Source organism: Macaca fascicularis, chromosome 11 (assembly GCF_037993035.2).
Source record: "Macaca fascicularis isolate 582-1 chromosome 11, T2T-MFA8v1.1".
NCBI classification, from domain to species: Eukaryota; Metazoa; Chordata; class Mammalia; order Primates; family Cercopithecidae; genus Macaca; species Macaca fascicularis.
In genome coordinates, this window is record NC_088385.1 from 76,176,380 (window position 1) to 76,199,647 (window position 23,268).

At 42.7% G+C, this 23,268-nt stretch overlaps 1 protein-coding gene across 1 annotated transcript in view; it reads left to right on the top strand.

Moving 5' to 3' along the window:
- YEATS4 (YEATS domain containing 4) overlaps positions 1–23,018 on the top strand; it is a 55,613-nt gene extending 32,595 nt beyond the window's left edge. The window contains exon 7 of the mRNA XM_074007387.1: positions 22,802–23,018. Within this exon, the coding sequence (XP_073863488.1) occupies positions 22,802–22,815 (14 nt within the window). The 3' untranslated portion in view covers positions 22,816–23,018. The remainder of the gene's footprint in view (positions 1–22,801) is intronic.
- Positions 23,019–23,268: the final 250 nt, after the last annotated feature.

Here is a 23,268-nt window from a genome sequence, read left to right on the forward strand (position 1 = left end):
GGTGTATCAGTACAATGGATTATTACTCAGCAGTAAAAATGAATGATGTGCTAAACATGCAGAATGAACCTTATAAACATGCCAAATGAAAGATGCCAGACACAAAGGCTACCTACTGTATGACTCCACTTATATGAAACATCCAGAATAGGTAAATCCATAGAGACAGAAAGTGATTAGTGGTTGCCAGGAGATGGGTGGGGAAGGGAGGATGGGGAGTGACTGGGTACAGAATTTTTTTAGGTAGGGGTGATGGAAAAGTTCTTGAATTAGATAATGGTGATCCTTGCACAACCTTGTGAATATACTAAAAATGACTGACTTCTACACTTTATGGTATGTGAATTATATCTCAATTTAAAAAAAGAAAGCTAAGTGTTACCATTTACTGAATACTTTATGTGTCCCATACTCAAGACAAGCCAGTGAGTACATCTATCATCCCCACTTAGCAAAACAGGTTCAGGGAGATTAAGTGCTTTGCGCAAGGTCACATACTAGGAAGTCATAGAGCTGAGACACAAGTCTAACTCCAAAGCCCTGACATTCACTTAGCCACCAAGCTGTACTGATCAAAAGTTTTTAATAGTTTCCATTACATATCTAATAATACTCAATAAAATAGAAATATCGTGTGTATATAAACAATACATTAATATATATGCCATATATATATATCCCCTGCAAATCAATGAAAAAAGTCAATTCAATAGAAAAATGGGCAAAGAATATGATCACATACAAAAAATATAAATGGTGATTAATAAACATTTGAAAAGGCATATGGCCAGGCATGGTAGCTCATGCCTGTAATCCCAGCACTTTGGGAGGCCGAGGCATGAGGATCACATGAGCCCAGGAGTTTGAGAAAAGCCTAGGCAACATAGCAAGACCCCCCTCTCTAATTTAAAAAGTTAAAAAAAAAAAAAAAAGGGTGTATGAACTCACTAGTAATCAGAGAAATGCAAATTAACAAAAGACAATTGTTGGTTCATTGTAAAGACAAAATTTAAAGATGTCTAATATTCAGTCACAGAGAGTGAAAGGAAATTGGTACTCATACATTGTTGGTGTGCATTAAGATTAATAGCCACTTAATATTACCTATCAAAATTTAAAAGTTACTGAGTGCAGTGGTGCGTGCCTGTAGTCCCCGCTATTCAGGAGGCTGAGGCGGCAGGATCGCTCAAGTCTAGGAATTCTAAGCTGTAGTGCACTATGCTGATCTGGTGTCCATACTAAGTTTGGCATTAATATGGTGACCTCTGGGAGCAGGGTACTACCAGGTTACCTAAGGAGGGGTGAGCCAGCCCGGGTCAGAAATGAAGCAGGTCAGAGTTCCCATGCTGATGAGTAGTGGGATCATACCTGTGGATAGACACTGTACTCCAGCCTGGGCAACATAGTGAGTCCTTGTCTCTTAAAAAAAAATTGAAAATTTACCATTTGATCAAGTAATTTCACTGATAGGAAATACTTTCATGTGTACATAAGGATGTTCGTTGCTTGTTTTAATAGTGAAAAAATAGATATAAACCAAATGTCTACCTATATCTACATAATTTCATGTAAATTCTCAGAAAAATATTACCAGGAGTTATTTTGGGGGAAAGCAATGAAACTGGAGCTGGTGTTGGGGAGCATGGGTAAAGGGCTGGCAAAACTGTTTCCCTTTCTGCACGAGAACTCAACCTTTGGTGGCCAGTAAGGATCTTGCTGTGGGAACCCAAGCAGCGCTGCTGGGTGGACTGCTGCAGGGAGTCCTGGGAGGACATGTCCATGGCCCAGTGGCAATCTATGCTTCCTTTGGAGTATCCGCTGCAGTATCTGAGTGTGGTCCAGATTGTGAGTTCATGTTTAGTTGAATCTAAAAAAGACCTCCTGTTGTGCACAGCTGGAAATTGAAAGTAAATTTGTAAGTTAAAAATTAGTTCATACACACCCTCCATTTCAGCCAGTAGGATCTTCATGCTGTTCCTTAAACGTACTCTGAGGTTTCTTGTCTCTCACACTCTCCACTTTCTTTTGTTCAAGTATTTCCTTCCTTCCAGGCTGAAATTGCCTGCCGGCAAGTAAGCTCACCCTCCTTTAAACTACCTTAGCATCTTGCTTGCCTCTGTTTCATGGTATTCAACTCACCCAGAAAGGGAAGACTGGAATGGGTGATCTCCCAGATCCAGCTGTGAACCTAGGATTTTAACCCTAGATTTGTATTCCCACTCTTCAGACGGTAAGCTTTTTGGTGAAAGAGGAGGCCGTTGGTCTTGTTTATCTTGGTAAGTGTGTATAAAGCCCTTGGTAGGCCTCTCATCTGGGAAGTGCTCCACGGCATTTTATTGTTCCCTGCCACTTAACTTCCAGGGCCCGTCCTGGAACTATTCCACACCAGGGCCTAAGTCTAGTTACAGATCTTGGCTTTTCCTCTCTCTATTCTAGCCTGTCCCAATGCCAGGCACAGAGTCTTGTCCAGTTGTGTTCCAAGACACCACAAATGAGTACATAGCTCACTACATGTCAAAAGTGAAAACCCCGAGATTTGGCCTAAAATGGGGCCATTCGTGTGGGCCTAATTCTGCTAGGGTTGTTCCTATACCTAAAATTTTAGGAAATTAAACAAATATATAGTATGCTTTTTGTTGAGGTTTGGTGACAATAACTAAGCTATTTTTACATCTCCAAAGAGCAACCTAAAGTTCCAGGACTGCCCTGTCTAATTGTCTAGAGTTGGGATCCACAGACTTTTTCTGAAAAGGGCCAGATAGTAAGCATTTTATGGTCTCTGTCATAGGTATTGAACTCTGCTATTGTAGCACAAAAGCAGTCAGACATAGATGAGTGCTGAGTTCCAATAAAATTTATTTATAGACACTGAAATTTTGTGATACACGACATTATATGATTTGATATTTTGTCAAACATTGAAAAAATGTAAAAAAATATTCTTTATAAGCAAACCATACAAAACCTTGCAGCAAGCCAGATGCAGCGCAAGGACTGTAGCTGCCTGGCCCCTGTTCTGATGTTTCTCTAGACTGGGAGTATATAAGAATCACCAATCCCAAGGGGACCTTTGTGATTTGCTCTGTGAATTCAAAGTAAAAACCTGAGATTTGGCCTTTGTAAATGTTCTGAACTGACGAGATTAGTCCAAGTTACCCTGTTAAAAGGGATTTGCATCCAGGTGTGGTTGCTCACACCTGTAATCCCAGCACTTTGGGAGGCTGAAGCAGGCAGATCACCTGAGGTCAGGAGTTTAAGACCAGCCTGGCCAACATGGCAAAACCCCGTCCCTACTAAAAATACCCAAATTAGCCAGGCGTGGTAGCGCACGCCTATAATCCCAGCTACTTGGGAGGCCAAGGCAGCAGAATCCTTTGAACGTGGGAGGCAGAGGTTGCAGTGAGCCAAAATCGTGCCACTGCACTCCAACCTAGGCAACAGAGCAAGACTGTCTCAAAAAGAAGAAAACGGGGGGCGGAATTTGCAGAAGAACCGTGACATACAAGCACAATGGTTTATTTCTTCTATTTAATGTTATGCAAAGCTTGTCACCTACCTGTTCATGAATGTGGCAAGGGAATTATATCATGAGGAATTCATTTCCTAACCTCCTAAGTGCATTGCAATTTGGCTTCTTCCTTCACCTTGATACCCAAATTATCAGATATCTTCTTGGGACCACATCCAAACAAGCAGTTTTCAGGGCTTATTTTATATGACCTCTCAGAAGCATTTGACAAAATTGACCACTTTCTTTTACCTGAAACTTCCTTTCTCTTTCTTCTGTCTCTTTCACCATGATTTTTTGTTTGTTTGTTTCTTTTTTTTCCTCCAGTCCTTTTGCCCAATTCTTCTCAGTCTCTTTCAGCATTTCCTCTTCCTCTGTTCATTCTGTAAATGTGTCTTATTCCCTAAGGTTCTATTCTGAACCATCTTCTTTTCCCCTTACTTACCCTTGGTTTCAAACACAATTTTACGCTAATTGTCACAAGTCTAGATTTCCAGCACAAATTCCCATGCTGAGCTCTAGACTCTCTGTTCTGTTACCTCCTAAATTATATATTTGGATGTTCTGCAGGCACCTCAATTGAGCATGTTCCAAGCTTAAGTTATCATCTCCTATTTCAAACTTCTCCCCATCGTGAATTTCCTGCTCTGTTAGATGGCATTAGTACCAACGCAGTTGCTCATTGCTATGGTTTAAATGTCCCCTCCAAAACTTGTGTTAAAATTTGGTTGCCACTATGATAGTGTTGGGTGAGACCTTTGGGAGCAGAGCCCTCATTGAATGGATTAAAGCTGTTATCTCAGGAGTGGGTTAGTTATTTTGGGAGTGGGTTAGTTATTGTGGGAGTGGACTCCTGATGAAAGATGAGTTTGGCCCTCATTTTCTCTCTGGCTCTTGCACTCACTTGCCTTTCTGCTTTCATCGAGGGGATGATAGAACAGGAAGACTCTGACCAGATGGCCAAGCAGCTGCCAGTGCCATACCCTGGGACTTCCCAGCCTCCAGAACCATGAGCGAAATCTATGCCTTTTCTTTGTAAATTACCCAGTCTGTTATTCTTTGTAAATTACCCAGTCTGTTTGGCAGTTGAAAATGAACTAAGACACCCATATTGTCAACAGTAGATAGGATCTCTCCGTTCTAGGTTCCTCTGGTGAGAACTGCAACCCTCCACTCACAAAGGTGGGTTCTGTGGCCATGTTTATATTATGTGAACCTTCCCCCTACTTTGATTGGACTTGGGTGGGTGCTTAACCCAATCTGGATTAATCAGACTGTCTCCTGGGATTATCTTCAGCTATCGCTAATTCTTGAACTAGAGCTGGTACAGCTATGTGCATGGAGAAGAGCAGAAAGCTGGTATACAGAGAGAGATTGAAGTTGATACACAGAAAGAAGCAGAGAGAGATAGGAAGATATGGCCTTGGACAGAGTAATCTTGGCCCTGCTCTTCTCACTCACCACCTGCCTGTGTCAAAGCCTGCAGGGCAGCCCATGTACCCAGATTACCACTTTCTGGATACAAATAGTTTTGCCTCTAAACCTTTGTAATTGATTCCTATGCAGTAGTTCCCACCCTTATCTGTGAGGGATACATTCCTAGACACCCAGTGGATGCCTGAAACTTCAGATAGAACTAAACTCTATAAGCACTATTTTTTTCCTATGCATGCATGTCTATGATAAAGTTTAATTTATAAATTAGGCACAGTAAGAGATTAACAATAACTAATAATAAAATAGAACAATTATTACAATATACTGCTCACAATTTCATGGATAGATGATTCATTCTTACTAAAGAAGACCTTTAGCAACCTCAGCATACAATTTTTTTTCTTTCCTTATTAAGTCAAAAACTTTCACCTTTTCATTTAAAAGAAGCACTTATGGCTTGTCTTTGGCATATCCAAATTGCCAGCATCACTACTCTTGCACTTTGGGACCATTATTAAGTAAAATAAGGCTTACTTTGAACACAAGCACTGGGATACTACGACAGCGAATTTGATAACGGGCTGACTACTAGGTGACTAACAGGCGGGTAATGCAGACAGCGTGGATCTGCTGGACACAGGGATGATTCATGCCCTGGGCAGGATGGAGTGGAACTGCAAGAGATTCCATCCTGCTACTCAGAACAGTGTGCAATTTGAAACTTTATGAAACTTTCTGGAATTTTCCATGGAATATTTTTGGACTGCAGTTGACCACAGGTAACTAAAACTGAAATGGAAAGCAAAACTGTGAATACGGGAGGACCACCATATTAAATTCCATCTACTGAATTATCTGACATGAGTTTTGTGTTCCTGGCTGGATCTTGACTGATGTAGCTAACTTTGCAAATAAGCACATACAACAACTCTGCATCATTTAAGACCTGCCCATGTTCTACTATATGAATGTTCTACAATTTATTTCATCATTTGGCTATTGATAAACATTTGTTTCCAATTATTTTGCTACTACAATCAGTGGTATAATGACCATCTTTGCATATTTGTGTATTTCTATAGGACAAATTTCTAGAAGTAAAATTGCTAGGTCAAGAAGAGTATACATCTTACTTTTTTTTTTTTTTTTGAGATGGAGTCTCACTCTGTCGCCCAGGCTGGAGTGCAGTGGCGCAACCTCCGCTCACTGCAAGCTCCGCCTCCCGGGTTCACACCATTCTCCTGCCTCAGCCTCCCTAGTAGCTGGGACTACAGGTGCCCACCACCACGCCTGGCTAATTTTTTGTATTTTTAGTAGAGACAGGGTTTCACCATGTTAGCCAGGATAGTCTTGATCTCCTGACCTGGTGATCCACCTGCCTCGGCCTCACAAAGTGCTGGGATTACAGGCGTGAGCCACTACACCTGGCCTTAAATTTTTAATAATATTGTCAAATTTCTCTCAAAAGTTTGTACCAAATAATACTTTCAACAACTGTGTGTTAGAGTACCTGCTTCTCCACACCCTGCGCAACTCAATGTGAATCTCATTGATGAAAGTATTACGTCAATTTTGTTTATTTGAGTATTTTGTTTGTTTTGAAACAAGGTCTCACTATGTGGCTCAGGCTGGAGTGCAGTGGCAGGAAAGTGTTTCAGTGCAGCCTCCACCCCCTTGGTTCAAGTGATTCTCCTACGTCAGCCTCCTGAGTAGCTGGAACCACAGGTGTGTGCCACTATGATAAGGTTTCACCATGTTGCCCAGGCTCGGCATTTTATTGTTTTACTTTGCATTTTTAAAAATTCTGAGTAAGAGTGAGTATTTTTGCATATACTTATTGTTCATCTACATTTCTTTTTCTGTGAACGGCCATGTAACTGGTTTTATTTTTTGCTTTTTTTCACTTAATATTATATGTTGTGAACTTTATCTAGAATAATTAAAAACATGATCAACAAGAACTGCATATTATTCCATTCTGTGATTATACCATAATGATTCTTTTATTATTAGACATTTAGATTGTTTCCAATTTTTCTTTTTTCTTTTCTTTTCTTTTCTTTTTTTTTTTTTCTTTTTTTTTTTGAGACGGAGTCTCGCTCTGTCGCCCAGGCTGGAGTGCAGTGGCCGGATCTCAGCTTCTTCTTTTTTCTTTTCTTTCTTTTTTTGAGACCGGCTCTTGCTCTGTCACCCAGACTAGGCCTTTCAATATGTTCTCATTCCTCTCACAGCTGTTTTTGGAGCATCTATTGTGTGTCAGGGGGCCTTTTCCTGTCTTAGAGCTTGCCCATCAAAAATAGCAAGACCCACAGTTGCATATCATTAGAAATGTCATAATATTTAGAAACTACTTAGGGCTTAGAGAACCCCAATTCCAGATTGTGTGAACTTGAGTAGGTTACTGGATTTCTCTGAGGCTCGGTTTTCTCTTGTTTACAATTGAGATTATAATATGTATCTCAGACGACTGACTTACAGTGCCTGGCCTATCTGGACACTGTAGTTTTTGAGACCGGGTCTTGCTCTGTCACCCAGGCTGGAGTGCAGTGGTGTGATCACAGCTCACTGCAGCCTCGACTTCAGTGTATACTTATTGTTCACTCTTAATAGGGATTAAGAGTGTGGGCTTTGGAGTCAAGTTACTTGGTTTGAATCCTGGCTTTGTTGCACACTGGCTTTGTGATCACAGGCAAGTTATTTAACCTCTCTGTGCCTTACTTTCCTCGTGTTTAAAGTGGTCATAATCATACTTGCATCATGGTGTTATTCGGAAGATCAACTGAGAGATGTTTGTAAAGTATTTAGCCTAGGACTTAGAACCTAGTTAATGCTCAATTAATATAAGTTATTTTTGGCCAGGTATGGTGGCTTACACCTATAATCCCAGTACTTTGGGAGGCTGAGGTGGGCGGATCACTTGAGGCTAGGAGTTAGAGACCAGCCTGGCCAAGGTGATGAAACCCTGCGTCTACCAAAAATACAAAAATTAGCCAGCCGCAGTGGTGCTCACCTGTAGTCCCAGCTACTCAGGAGGCTGAAGCAGGAGAATCACTTGAACTCGGGAGGCGGAGGTTGCAGTGAGCCGAGATTGTACCACTGAACTCCAGCCTGGGCAACAGAGTGAGACTCTGTCTAAAAAAAAAAAAAAAAAAAAAATATATATATATATATATATATATATCACCTTTCAGCCTCCAGAACTGTAAGAAAATTTCTCCCGTTTAAGCCACCCAGTCTGTGAAACTATATTATGGCAGCCCTAGCAAACTAACACACAAACCATAAAATTCAGCCATGTTAGCATATAATTCAATGGTTTTTAGTAAAATTGCAGAGTTGTGCAGCCACTACCACGATCTGATTTTAGAGTATTTTTGTCTCCTCTAAAGAAGCCTTTTTGCCATTTGCAGTCACTCCCTACTCCCACTTTCAGCTCCAGGCAACCACTCATCTTCTTTGTACCTCGACAGATTTGCCTTTTCTGGGCTTTTCATATAAATCCTCTCCAATGAATAGGAAATTCTATATATTAAGAGTCAGCTCATTCTATATTCTTCTCAGCTTCTTATTAAAACTTCTTAGAATGAGCCCAAATCTACTGCCTTGTAACTTATTCTACACAGTTAACATACTCCTATCATAGTTTATTTTTAACAGAAGTCAGGCAAAAATTATTATATGTGCCACATAATTGTTGGAATGAGGATGGAAACCTTTAGTCAAAATGACCATTGTCATCATAATTTAAGAAACAACCACTTTATTTTTAGCAGTCGATAAGGAAACAGATTGACAAAAGAAACTATAAGCAAGCTTGCTGTTTTGAGTCGCCGGAGGACATAAACGGCCCAAGAAGAATTTCAAGAGAACTGCTAATGAGAAACCTTCCGTGGTGAGACTTGAACTAACAAGCTATTCCCCCGGGCTGCTCGGGAACATCTCATAACTAATCAGGGCATTCCATCAAGACCACATGCACAGGGCCACAGCCTAGACGGCAGAGCGTCCAAACCGCCAAAGAAAATGTTGAGGCTGCACCAATAAGGGACTTTGTGCAATGCCTCTGTTATTGAAAAAGTCTATTTAAATGAAATCTTTCTAGGACATTATGTCGAAACTGCAACCGGAAAAGTCTGCTTTCCTCACCTGGAAGAATTGCCCCTATTAAACCATAGTAACTATAAACAGAAATTATGTATAGCTGTGCATAAGCATGCATGTGTGTATCTATAGGTAACCATTTATTTAACAATACGTATTAAGCACCTTGTGTGTGCCAAGTACTGTTTTTTTGTTGTTGTTAGTTGGTTTTTGAGATAGGGTCTCACCGTGTCACCCAATCTGAAGTACAGTGGTGCAATCACATTTCACTGCAGCCTCGACTCTCTGGCTCAGGGGATCCTCCCACCTCAGCCTCCTGAGTAGCTGGGACCGCAGGCCTGTGTTACCACACCTGGCTAATTTTTGTAGTTTTTGTAGAGATGGGGTTTCGCCATGTTGCTCAGACTGGTCTCGAACTCATGGGCTCAAGCAATCCTCCCACCTCAGCCTCCCAAAGTGCTGGGATTATAGGCATGGGCCACCATGCCAGGCCCAGGTACTGTTATAAGTGCTTGTGAATATGTCAACGAACACACAAATGTCCGTACCATTGTAGTGCTAACATTTTAGAAGGGAAAGTCAGAAAATAAACAATAAGCATAATAATAAATTAACTAATTACAGTGTTAAGTTAGAAGGTGTTTCATGATACAGGAAAAAGAAAATTTGAACAGGGGAAGAGAGTTGGGAGTACTGAAGGGGAGTGTGGACAGGGTTGCAACTTTAAATGGAGTGGTCCATGCAGGCCTTATTGAGAAGGTGGCATTAGAGAGAGACATGAAGGAGGTGAAGGAGTGAGCAGGCCATTTTCTCTGGGAATAATGGTCCAGGCAGAAGAAACGACCAGGGCAAACTCTCTGAAGCGAAAGCTTTCCTGGTGTGTCTGGGGAGCACCCCAGTGGCCACTGTGGCTGATGCCAAGTGAGCAAGAGGAAGATTGCAGATGAGGTCATGGTGGATACTAGGAACCAAACCACGCAAGGGTTTGGGGTTCATTGCAAGGACTTTAGTTTTCATTCCAAGTGAGACAGGAAACTCGAAGAGCAACATGATCTGACTTCAGCCTGGAAAAGATCCCTCTGACTGGTTTAGAAAGGAGCAAGGGTAGAAGCAGGGCTGAGGGACGGGAGCCTATTTCGGAGTCCAGATACGAGGTGATGAGGGTCAGGAGCAGTACACTTAATATGTCCGTGCAACTACAGATTCATTTATCCAGCAAATATTCATAGCCACTATACCATGTGCTGGGGTGCTGTGGCAACCAATTTGCTCACAGTCTCTCTTCTATTAATGTAAACAACATAAGAGTTGACGTGGATGGAAGGTTCCCTGCAGGTCAGGCTGGCTCTAAGCGCTTGAAAGGTATTCTCTCAGTGAGCCTGAACTTTATCTCAAGGGCTCAGGTGCCACTATTGTCCTCATTTAAAGGTGAGGAAAGGCTGGCGCGATGGCTCACACCTGTAATCCCAGCACTTTGGGAGGCCGAGACAGGCAGATCACAAGGTCAGGAGTTCAAGACCAGACTGGTCAATTTGGTGAAACCCCATCTCTACTAAAAATACAAAAAAAATTAGCCGGGCGTGGTGGCCGGTGCCTGTAGTCCCAGATACTCGGGAGGCTGAGGCAGGAGAATCTCTTGAACCCGGGAGGCGAAGGTTGCAGTGAGCAGAGATCGCGCCATTGCGCTCCAGCCTGGGCGATAGAGCAAGACTCCATCTCAAAATAAATAAATAAATAAAAATAAAAATAAAGGTGAGGAAAGTCAAACTCTGAGAGAGTTGGCAGCCCAAAGTTGTGCAGTCAGGCAAGTCAAGATTCAAGTGCACAGGCTTGGGCTACAGAGTGCTTTCCTGAAGATGGCGGTGTGATGAGGGTTAGAATAGGATGACGTTGGAGGGAGAGCAGGAGGGCCACCTGGAGGAAGTGACATTGAAGCTGAGGCTTCATAGGAGTTAGCCAGGGGAAGAGTGGATATAGGGAGGAAAGAATGCAGCGGTGGAAGGGGGAGGGAAGAGCATGTGCAAAGAAAGACCTAGAAGTGAGAAAGCAGGACATTGGAAAGAAAGAAAAAAAACCCAGATGTTGCTGGATCCTAAGTGTGCTAGGGGTGGTCACACAGAATGAACTAGAAACACTGGCAGAGAGTAGAAGTTTGGGTTCATTAAATCTATTGACCAAAAGTCTACTAATTGGCTGGGCGCCGGGCTCATGCCTACTATCCCAGCACGGAGAGAGGCCAAGGTGGGAGGATCACTTGAGGACAGGAGGTCAAGACCAGTCTGGCCAACATAGTGAGACTTTGTCTCTACAAACAAATTTTTAAAAAAATATTAGCCAGTAATTTGAGGCTACAGTGAGCTGTGAACACACCACTGCACTCTAGCCTGGACAACAAAGTAAGACCCTGTCTCTAAAAGAAAAAAAAAAAAAAACTACTAATTGCAGATTTGTCTTTAAAATTTTCTTCCTGGGATCTCACATTGTAAAACATATCAGTTGAAAGAGTGGATCTTAGAGTCACAGAAGAAATGGCAGCCTAAGAAGTAGCTTGCAGTGAGATCTTCAACCCCCCCGATCTCCATCCCTCCCTCAATCTAACCCAAAATGTACTAAGTAAAGAAATGAGGCTGGGCACAGTGACTCACACCTGTAATCCCAGCACTTTGGGAAGCCGAGATGGGCGGATCAGTTGAGGTCAGGAGTTCGAGACCAACCTGACCGACATGACGAAACCCCGTCTCTACTAAAAATACAAAAATTAGCCAGGCATGATGGTGCACGCCTATGGTCCCAGCTACTCGGGAGGCTGAGGCAGGAGAATTGTTTGAACTTGGGAAGCGGAGGTTGCAGTAAGCTGAGGTCATGCCACTGCACTCCAGCCTGGACAACAGAGCAAGACTTCATGAAAAGAAAAGAAAAGAAAAGAAAAGAAAAGAAAAGAAAAGGCTTGAGGTAGCTATGCAAACAGCTTCAAGAAAGTCTCCTGCTTACATTTCCATCAAAGGGCTATAATACAAAAATTTTGTAGCCCCTGTTACAGACAAGTCTAATTGAATCCTGCTCTCCCATTTATAGATAAATGACATCTATAAACTTCATTTATCTGCTCTCTAAAATTGACATGCTATTGCTCATCTCACAAGATCATCATCACTCTCTACTGAGCTAATACATACAAATTGCATGTTTGATACTTTTTATTCATTTGCAGAACTCAAATATCTAAACAATGATTGCATGTTCTGAAAAAGAGAACATTTTAATTGTATTTTTTAATTTTAATTTTTTAAAAGAGATACGGTCTTGCTGTGTCACCCAGGCTGGAGTGCAGTGGCACAATCGTAGTTCACTGTAGCCTCAAGCTCCTGGGCTCAAGTGATGCTACTACCTCAGCCTCCCCAGTAGCCGGGACTACAGGAACATGCTACTGCGACTGGCAAATTTTAAAATTTTGTTGTAGATACGGGGTCTCACTTTGTTGCCCAGGCTAGTCTGAAACTCCTGCCCTTAAGTGAACCTCCCATCTTAGCCTCCTCCCAAAGCACTGGACTAGCAGGCATGAGCCACCATATGCCCAAAGAGTACCTTTCTTATTGTCCCCAAAATTGGACAAATTATTTAGTCTTAAGTGACACAGGTATAGGAAAAGATTCAGATTCCACGAACTCTATCCACTTCTGTCCAGAACATTTTATTGAGTTTGCTTCAAAATAAGATGGGACTTTCTTGGCATATAACGTCTGGAGGTCGGACAGTGCACTGACTTCTTAAGCACAGAATCCCCTTGACTTCCAAAGTGAGACCTGGCTTGGCCCACTGAAAAGTGCCTAGACTTTGAAGCCAGATGGATTTGAGATTAACTGGGGTGATGTAGTTGATTGCTCATCAGTGGCACTGGGAATGAATTCGCACTGCCTTGTACTTACATGGCTTTCTTTCTCAGTGGAAATGTTGCCATCAGTTCTTTTTGGGATATCAATAGTTTGGCAAGAAAGAAGGTCTCCATCAATGTATTATAGTGATAGGGGGACAAAAATCTGGGAAATGCTACCTAAATTCCTGCAGGATGCATGCAGGTGTTCACAAGGAACATACACTGAGCAATTAAAAAAGCCACAGAATCATGCTTGCTGAACGCACACTTGCCTACATAAGGAACAGCACTTTGACCTAGAAGCCAGGGACCGGGAAGGCAGTAAGAGAGAAAGAAACAGGGGATGTTGATTCCCCTGTTGCCCTTTGCACCCCTCTACTTAGTAGATCTAACTTAAGTTGTTCAGTGAGCAAAACTCCAGTGTACTCAGTAGCTCCAAAGCAACATTTAGTGTCAAAAAGGTATTTGGGGCCAGGTGTAGAGGCTCACGCATGTAATCCCAGCACTTTGGGAGGCTGAGGCGGGCCGATCACCTGAGATCAGGAGTTTGAGAGCCTGGCCAACATGGTGAAACCTCGTCTATACTAAAAATACAAAAATTAGCCAGGTATGGTGGTGGGCACCTGTAGTCCCAGCTACTCAGGAGGTTGAGGTGAGAGAATCTCTTGAACCCGGGAGGCGGAGGCTGCAGTGAGCTGAGATCATGCCACTACACTCCAGCCTGGGCGACAAAGGGAGATCCTGTCTTAAAAACAAACAAACAGGTATTTGGAGCAAGCAATGGACCCAGCGACGATAACAATTTCAAAGCAAGTAGAGATCCAATGGCAAAGATGGGAGAGGAACAGCCTCAATGCATAGGAAAAGGTGGCTATAACTATGAAAGCCAAAACTGTGTAGGGGGACAGGTGAGGGAAAGGATTCACTGCCTGTGATCCCCTGGCCAGTCGGGGATCCATGCATTTCACACATGGATACCAAGAGAAAGATGTCTGAGAGGGCAATGGGTAAGAAGAACAGTTGTGGCCAACTAGCGAGGGGATCACAGGCAGAAACATCAACCCTTTAAGATGCCATGAGCATTGCTGCCTGCAGGTGGCGTCTCTCACTCTGAAGAATTCCTGTGAAGATTAAGAAGCCTTGCAATACATTTTTGGAAGGTCAGTTCACATCTGTTTTCTATTTGTCATATTCTGTCAGCACTTCTGTGAGAACTGAGCCATTACACCAGCCTTGGAAGCCAGAGGCAGCTGGATCCTTCAGGCCTGGCATCTCCCAGGCCCGCGGTCCTACTTTAGTGGAGGAAGAATGGGAAACACTGTGCATCCCAACTTCAGTTCCCTGTGTGTGCCACTGCCACCATCGCTCACCTGCAAACTGCTTCAAAGAGCAAACAGGCACTAGGAATTCAGCCTGGTGAATCCATTGTTCTCCTCCCCATAAAACAACAAACAACTTAGAGGCTTTTCAATCCTCTGATGTGTTTAATTTGTTATCTAGCAACAAAAAAAAAAAAAGAAAAAGAAAAAGAAATTCTCCCAAATTCTATACAATTTACAGTCCTCCAACTACAGAACTGGGATTTGCCCAAGAGACCTACTGCAAAACGATCGGCCCCAGGGAAAAATCTAGAATTCAACAACACTCACAGTGGCCTAGTGATGGTTGTCAGAATGGTGTTTCTAAATGGTGCTTATCAGTGTGCAGAGGCACTTATCACCAGTAGGCAAAGAGTTCCATGGATGTGGTTCAAAGGGCAGCCCAAGAAGCACCTGGGTCACATTCCTGCCCATCTCCCTGCAGCCCTCCCACGCCAGTAGGTAAGCTAGACTTGCTTCACAGGGTTGGGGTTTGGGATGACAAGGCATCTGTGACAGGCTACTTCGCTCAGATCGGTGTGTAACAATTGATGCCCAGTGCTTAATTTTAACAATAAGAATGTTTATGGTGAGAGATGAACAGTCAATATTTAAGTTGGTCGGCTGGGCGTGGGGGCTCATGCTTGTAATCCCAGCACTTCGGGGAAGCTGAGGTGGGCGGATCACCTGAGGTCAGGAGTTTGAGACCAGCCTGGCCAACGTAGTGAAACCCCATCTCTACTAAAAATACAAAAATTAGCCAGGCATGGTGGCGGGTGCCTGTAATCCCAGCTATTCGGGATGCTGAGGTAGAATCACTTGAACCTGGGAGGCAGAGGTTGCTGTAAGCCGAGATCGTACCACTGCACTCCAGCCTGGGCAACAAGAGCAAAACTCTGTCTCAAATTTAAAAATAAATAAGTAAATAAAAATAAAATAAAATATTCAAGTTAGTCATGGCTTAAATTTTTTTTAACTTTTTTTTTTCGAAACAGAATCTCATTCTGTTGCCCAGGCTGGAGTGCAGTGGTATGATCACGGCTCACTGCAGCCTCAACCTCCTGGGTTCAGGTGATCCTCCTACCTCAACCTTGCTCAGACTACAGGTGCATATGCCCTCACACCTGGCTAATTTTTTATGTTTTGTTGAGACAGCGTCTCACTATGTGGCCCAGGCTGGTCTTCAACTCTTGAGCTCAAGTAATCCTCCCGCCTCAGCCTCCCGAAGTGCTGGGATTACACATGTGAGCCACCACACCTGGCTAGTCAGGGCTTAAATTACCAAGATCTTGGGTGATGACTTTGAGGCTTCGGAGCAGATGAGAAAGTATGACCAATGCCAGAACATAAGGCTCCCTTGGCAGGAGGCTGAAAATCCTGTGACTCTACGGAAATTGGTTACTTGTCAAGTCTAATTATTCGTGTTCACAATAATTCTGTGTTGTTTCAGAACTAGCTTTAAAATGAGGAAATAATTTTTTGATCACTACCCATGTACTGTGTTTCTGTGACTATTTATTGGCGTTTGTGTGAAAACAGCAGCAACCACTTGTTACTGCAGAAATGGTCCCTTTGGAAATCAGCAGCACTTAATTTAATGCTGGCATTTTTGTTGCATGTCTCCCCACAAATGCTTGACTTAATATTCTTACAATAGAGAAAAAGAAAGCAATAAAAGCTTTTGAAGCTAAATGTCCCTTAAAAAAAATTGATGGGGAAGTCTTTTCTCACATAGAAAGAGATTTTAGTTAAGATGATCAAATGAAATAAGCTATATTTAAAGTTTCTGGCTCTTTCGTTTGCCTTAGTCAAATAAAGCTTGTGTATTTTAGAGATGAAATCAAAGGTCATTCTTCTGATAGAGACAGAGTCTGGGGATTGTCTTATATTAGGGAAGCCATTTTAGCAGTGACTTCAGCCTTGGCAGATGATAATGCTGTTCAAGTCATATTCAGTAAATGGAAGAGTTCTAAAATCTTTCATTTCTGGACGGAAGATCCTACGCTTGCAATACGTGTAAGACATTATTGACTAGCCAGCCTGGCCCATGAAGTAACGTGGCGAAGCCCCGTCTCTACTAAAAATACAAAAATTAGCTGGGTGTGGTGGTGGACTTCTGTAATCCCAGCTACCAGGGAGGCTGAGGCACAAAAATTGCCTGAACCTGGCAGGTGGAGGTTGCAGTGAACCAAGATCTTGCCACTGCACTCCAGCCTGGGCGACAGAGTGACACTCTGTCTCAAAAAAAGACATTGTTTACTGGTTTTCTGATCTGCACCCAATCTTGATTGTCAGTTTGCTCTCCTTCTTTGTTAAATGTCTGTGATAAACAAATGCTCATCTAAAACATTCATTTGTCAACAAAGGAATGTATGTGTTGGAGGGAGTCAACAACCAAGAATTAGAGTAATTTAAGTTGGTTTTTTTCTCCCACATATTTCCCTTGGTAGAATCTATCCTTGGGTGATAGTATTAACTCTCATCTGTTTCATACCAAACTAAAACCTATGTAATCTAAATGCATTTGAGCTAATCCTTCAACTTTTGCTACCTTCATCATAATTGCCAGTAAGTTATAAATATAGCTGGCTTAAGCCAGGCGCAATGGTGCATACCTGTAGTCCTAGTTTCTTTTTTTTTTTTAATTTTTTTAAATTTATTTATTATTATTATACTTTAAGTTGTAGGGTACATGTGCATAACGTGCAGGTTTGTTACATATGTATACTTGTGCCATGTTGGTGTGCTGCACCCATCAACTCGTCATTTACATCAGGTATAACTCCCAATGCAATCCCTCCCCCCTCCCCCCTCCCCATGATAGGCCCCTGTGTGTGATGTTCCCCTTCCTGAGTCCAAGTGATCTCATTGTTCAGTTCCCACCTATGAGTGAGAACATGCGGTGTTTGGTTTTCTGTTCTTGTGATAGTTTGCTAAGAATGATGGTTTCCAGCTGCATCCATGTCCCTACAAAGGACACAAACTCATCCAGTCCTAGTTTCTTGGGGAGCTGAGGTAGGAGGATCGCTTGAGCCCAGGAGTTCAAGTCCAGCCTGGGCAACATAGTGAGACCCCGTCTCCTTAAAAAAAAAATATATATATATATATATATATATGTTTTATGTATAAATATATATACTAAATATGTTTTTATATAAATATTTTTATATTAAATATATATATAATTTAAGCCATATATATATATATATATATATATATATGAGGCTTAAATTTTACTTTAGTCATTTCCCCTGCTCACCTCTGCTCCTTCTTCCTTTAGTGCCCAATTCAAATGTCACTTCCTCCGAGGCCTCACTTTCCTGTTCTCAGTCATCCTCCATGAATAAATCCTCCCTATGCTTTGTGTATACATCTACTGTGCTCATCCTACTTTACTTTTTTTTTTTCTTTAGAGACAGGGTCTCACTCTGTTACCCAGGTTGGAGTGCAGTGGTGCAATCATGACCCACTACAGCCTCAACTTCCTGGGCTCAAGACATCCTCTTACCTCAGCCTCCTGAGTAGCTGGGGCTACAGTTGTGCCCCACCACTGCTGGCTAATTTTTAAAATTTTTTGTAGAGATGGGGTCTTGCTATGTTGCCCAGGCTGGTCTTGAACTCCTAGTCGCAAGTGATCTTCCTGCCTTGGCCTCCCAAAGTACTGGGATTACAGGCGTGAGCCACCACCTGGCCTCAGCCAACTTTATAGTCATGTGTTCATGTGTCATTCTCATTAGGTTGAATCAAGACAGGGACTATGCCTCATTCATCTTTGCATGCCAGGCCCTGGCTCAGTACCTGCCATTATGGAAGTTTTATATAAATAGTTGTTGAAGGAAAGAATATCACATGTTGAGCACTCTGATGGGACAAAGGATAGAAAAGGAGTCAGTCCCTACTCTCAAACAGCATACAATATAGTGAGCCAGAAAAGACCTGGGCATAAATACAATGCGAGAATGTGTGTGACAGGTGGCATTGCCAGTAAGACATTTGAGAAAGGCCTCAATGAATGCTGGGAGGACCTTCTAAACAATAGACCTGCATCAGCAAAGGAAGAAAAAGCATGAGGTTTCTTTAAGTTGCCCAGGTGATGTTAGGTAGGTGTCAAAAAGCGGCGGGAGATAAGGTCGGAAATCTGGCTGGGTCTGGGTGGTTGAAGGTCAGAACCTTTGGAAATTCTTCTTCGAGTGATAGAGATCCACTAACAGTCCTTTAAGCAGCAACAGTGGTGTGGGAAAGGTGGGTTGTCATTGCTTTGAGGGTAAAATGTAACTGGATTGTTGAGATGAAAGTGGACAAGAATCCGGACTAATCGTCATGTCCCATTCCCTCAGTTGCTGAATAGAGAGCAGGAGAAAGACATTATCACAGCAATGTTTTAAAAAGATAATTTTTCCAGGGTGCAAGGAAGGACATTTGGATGAGAGGCAGGAGGCAGGGAGACCGGTTGGGAGGCGAGGTGTTATAAAGGCCTGAAGAAATGCTGTGGAGGTCAAAGGAAGGGGATGTGCAAAGGAAAGGGTTACTATAGAACTCCATCGACAGCTAATTAATTGAGAGGGACCTGGTTTGGTTAGGGGGAGGGGGACGGAGGCAAGATGACAAGTTGTATTTCAGATATTATGTATATAAGGTGCTAGAAACACATCCAGGAGGAGAGTTCCGTCAGATCATTGGAGATGTGTGAAAAGAACGTGAGAGAGAGACAGGGACAGAGAGAAATTTGGCAACTCTTCATAAAAAGGGATGGATGGCAAAAGCCACATGATTCCACTCATCCCATGAAGATGAGTGGGATCCTAGCTGGAAAATTCCAGGACCAGACCTTAGGAGAAGCCTTCATTTAGGAGGCAGAAAGAACACAGCCAGCAAAAATGGTCAAAAGTGATAAATGTCATGTTATGTGAACTTTAACACAATAAAAAACACTGGGGGAGAAAAAGAGGCCCATTAGCTACCACTCCTTTCCCCTCCATCCCCTGCCTCCCAGCCCCCAGTACCCACCAATCTACTTTCTGTCTCATGAGTTTGCCTGTTCTGGATGCTGTACATGGATGGAATAACGATGTCATTTGAGGTCTTTTGTGTCTTTCACTTGGCATAGTGTTTTGAAGGTTTGCCCATGTTGTGGCTGGCATCACTACTTAATTTCGTCGACAAATAATATTCCATTCCATGTATATTGCCACATTTTGGTTTTTGTTTTGGGGGGATGGGGTCTCTCTATGTTGCCCAGGTTGGTCTCAAACTCCTGGCTTCAAGTAATCCTCCCACCTCAGCCTCCCCAGTGGCTTGGATTACATCCGTGAGCCCCAGCACACAGCTCTGATACGCCACATTTTGTTGATCTATCTGTCAGTTGATGGATATTAGGGTTGTTTCCACCTTTTGGTATTAGAAATAATGCTGCAATAAACATTCCTGTACAAAAAAAGATAGATATTAAGAATCACCATATGAGAAGGTTATCAATGAACGTGAAGCCAAAATTAGTAGGAAAAAAAATTATAAAGGTGTGTCAGGCAATTACTGAGTAAAAACATTCTTTTTCTTTATTATATAATGTTTTTGTATTTGTCAGCTATTAAAATTTTATATTATATCGTGTTTTCTTTTCTATTGCAAATTTGTGTTCACATGTGTACCTTAAAAAAAATGGCATTAGGAATCTAAGAGAACCAGGAACATAAGTTCTAAGGAAGCCAAGCAGGGTGTCGTTTCTAGAGAGACGGTGAGGAGGTCCAGAGAGTACAAGGACAATGGAGATGGAGCAAACACCTGTGCATCTCGTGACTAAGAAATCACCGATGACTTTCAAGAGGGCACTTCCAGGTGAAAGACAGGGACAAGGCTGGGCGCAGTGGCTCAATCCTGTAATCCCAGCACTTTGGGAGGCCAAGGCAGGCGGATCACGAGGTCAGGAGATCGAGACCCTCCTGGCTAACGCAGTGAAACTCCGTCTCTACTAAAAATAAAAAATAAAAAAAAATCAGCCAGGAGTGGTAGCACGCGCCTGTAGTGCCAGGTACTGGGTAGGGTGAGACAGGAGAGTCGCTTGAACCCGGAAGGCGGAGGTTGCAGTGAGCCGAGATTGTACCACTGCACTCCAGCTTGGGTGACAGAGCAAGACTCGATCTCAAAAAAAAAAAAAAAAAAAAAAGACAGGGACAAAACCACAACTCTAGGCAACTGAAAATTCAAATGCTTACACGAAGGATACTCTGACAACCTGGTGACCACATGCCCCACCCAAAGGTAGCAGCTAAAGGCTGTGCCCACATCATTGTTGCCATGTAGAAAAGGTGGCCCAGACCAGTCACCTGTGTGACCTTTATGGAAAAGACTGGAATCCTCATTTTTAAGTGAAATTTCCCACTTTTAGAAACACCGTGAAAGTTGAGTAAAACACCCCTATAGACTATCTGGTATTTGAGCTACCAGTTCTAGCAACCCCTGCTCTAAGGGCTTGGTTTGAGGCATTGACAACAGGACAGGAATGTTTTGAAATGTAAGACAGTGCAACGGTATCCAGTCTGATGGGTGTGTTAGGGTTGGGAGGAGACCAGAGTGCTAACAGGTATCAAAGGGAAGATAGAAGATTCTGGAGAAAGAGGTCCAGGGAGGGGGTGGAGGACGTGAGGTCCTTAGGGAGAAGAGAGACCTTTTCCTTTGAGATGAGTGAGATGAAGAGAGTGAGCAACAGAAATGTTAGATGTTGAGAATGAGGGTCAAAGTTAATGAAGAAACATTGAAGACCCTGAAATTAGTGTCTCAGTGAACTCTAAATAGAAGGTAAGCTCTCTCAGGTCCTCACTTCCAAGATGACAAAGAAAAGAAGAAACAACGGCCAGGCACAGTGGCTCACGCTGATAATCCCAGCACTTTGGGAGGCTGAAGTGGGCAGATCACTTGAGTCCAGGAGTTCGAGACTAGCCTGGCCAACACAGCAAAACCCTGTCTGTACCAAAAATACAAAAATAGCCAGGTGTGGTGGCGCACACCTATAGTCCCAGCTATGTGCGAGGCTGAGGCAGGAGGATCACTTGAGCCCTGGACACCAAGGCTGCAGTGAGCCAAGATCACACCACTGTACTCCAGCCTGGGTGACAAAGTGAGACCCTGTCTCAAAAAAAAAAAAAAAAAAAAAAAAAAAAGAAAGAAAGAAGGAAAGAAAGAAAGAAAAACAAAAGAAGAAACAATGGTTGTGCCAAAAAGGGCCAAGGCCACATGTAGCCTGTTCCCGGTACAAATGCACCCAATGTGTGCCCATGGACAAGGCCATTAAGCTCGTCATTAAAAGCAAAGTAGAGGCCATAGCCATCAGGGCCATTTCTGAAGTGAGTGTCTTCAAAATCTGTGCTTCCCAGCTGTATGGAAACTGTATTGTGATATGAGTTGTGCCATTCATGGCAAAGTAGTCAGGAGTCGTTGTCATGAAGCCCAGAAGGATCCAATACCCCTCTCTGAGTTAGACCTACGGGTGCTGTTCCGTGACCTCTGCGAAAGCCTGTGTAAGGTGTTTTCAGTCTTAAGGATGGAAAACTATCCTCTGGAAAAAAATAAAATGGCAATTATTCTTTTTATAAAAAAGTAGACATTAAGATCATCTGCTGAGGATGAGAGAGACGGAGACTGGACTTTATGCTGTGGCAGGATGAGGAGTGTCTGAAACAGTCCCCACGGTCAGGATCTAACCAGCAACAAATCAAACCAATAAAGACCTGGTTGAGGTTGAAAGCACACAACCATAGGGATTTTTCACTTAATCGTCACTTTTTAAGTGGCTGCTTCATTCTGGGTACTGGGCTAAGTTCTAGGGATTTGCAGTCAAGTGAAGGAGATAGATGAAGAAACAAGTAATTACCACAGGGCTGTATATGTCATAAAAGGGGTATAAACAGGGCACTTTTGAGAAAACCGAGGAGGAACACCCTGGAAGGCTTTCTGAGGAGGAGGCATTTAAGTTTATATTTGAAAGATAAGTTGTAGTTGCTATGAAGACAATGTGGAAGGCCAGAAGAGACCATCTATACAAAGCACTAGAAGGAGCAACAAGCATGGGGCATTCCGGGAATCTCAGCTAATTCCACAGATCTGAAACAGCATGCCTTGGCAGATTAGGAGGGGGTGAAATTGAAGAGCTGACATGAAGAAGCATAAATAGTCATGGAACTTCTACTTGCCCTATAGACAAGAAAGAGCCGTAGAAGAATTTCAGGCATAACAGTGGCATCATCAGTTTGTTAGAAAGAACACACTGGCTCCATCAACGAGGAGGCCAATTTTGATGTGCAATTATGAACCCAGCCCCAGCAGATACATCTTGCTGGATCTAACTAAATCATGGCACTCTTAATCTCTTTATCCACTAATTAATCTAGGGTGGGGACATGCAACCCAGTTCTGGTCAATGAGGTATAAATGGATGTCTAAGGGAGCCTCTGGGAAAGAGTTATTTCGTAACAGAAAAATGCTGGAGAAGAAAGCGTTTATTGTCCCCTTGCTTCCTTCTCTTTCTAGATATTACTCTATGAAGATGTAATGTTTGGAGCTGCAGCAATCATTTTGGAATCACGAGGCAATCAACCTAAGAATGAAAGGCAACAAGTTGAAGATAGCAGAACAGAATAAAGACCCTGGATTCTTGGTGACAGTTTTGGTTTCCAAAACTACTCTGAGTTGGCCAGCTTTGAACTTACCAAGTCAATAATGAAAGCTCTTATGGTTTAAATCATGATTAATTGGCTTTTTTGTTAATTGCCATGATGCCTTATATGTGGCCATCACAGTAGAAAATTGAGGGAGCAAAAGATCCTAACTTGCTACAGGGGTCACTCAGAGATAGCCTCATTTCCATACTCAGGAGATAGGATGCATATTCTTGGTTAATCTTCTGTGTGTCTCATTAGTCTTTATCCTTCCCTTCCACAGTCTCAGCTGAATCATATGAAGCTACTTTATTCATCTACATTCTCTTCTTTGTTGCT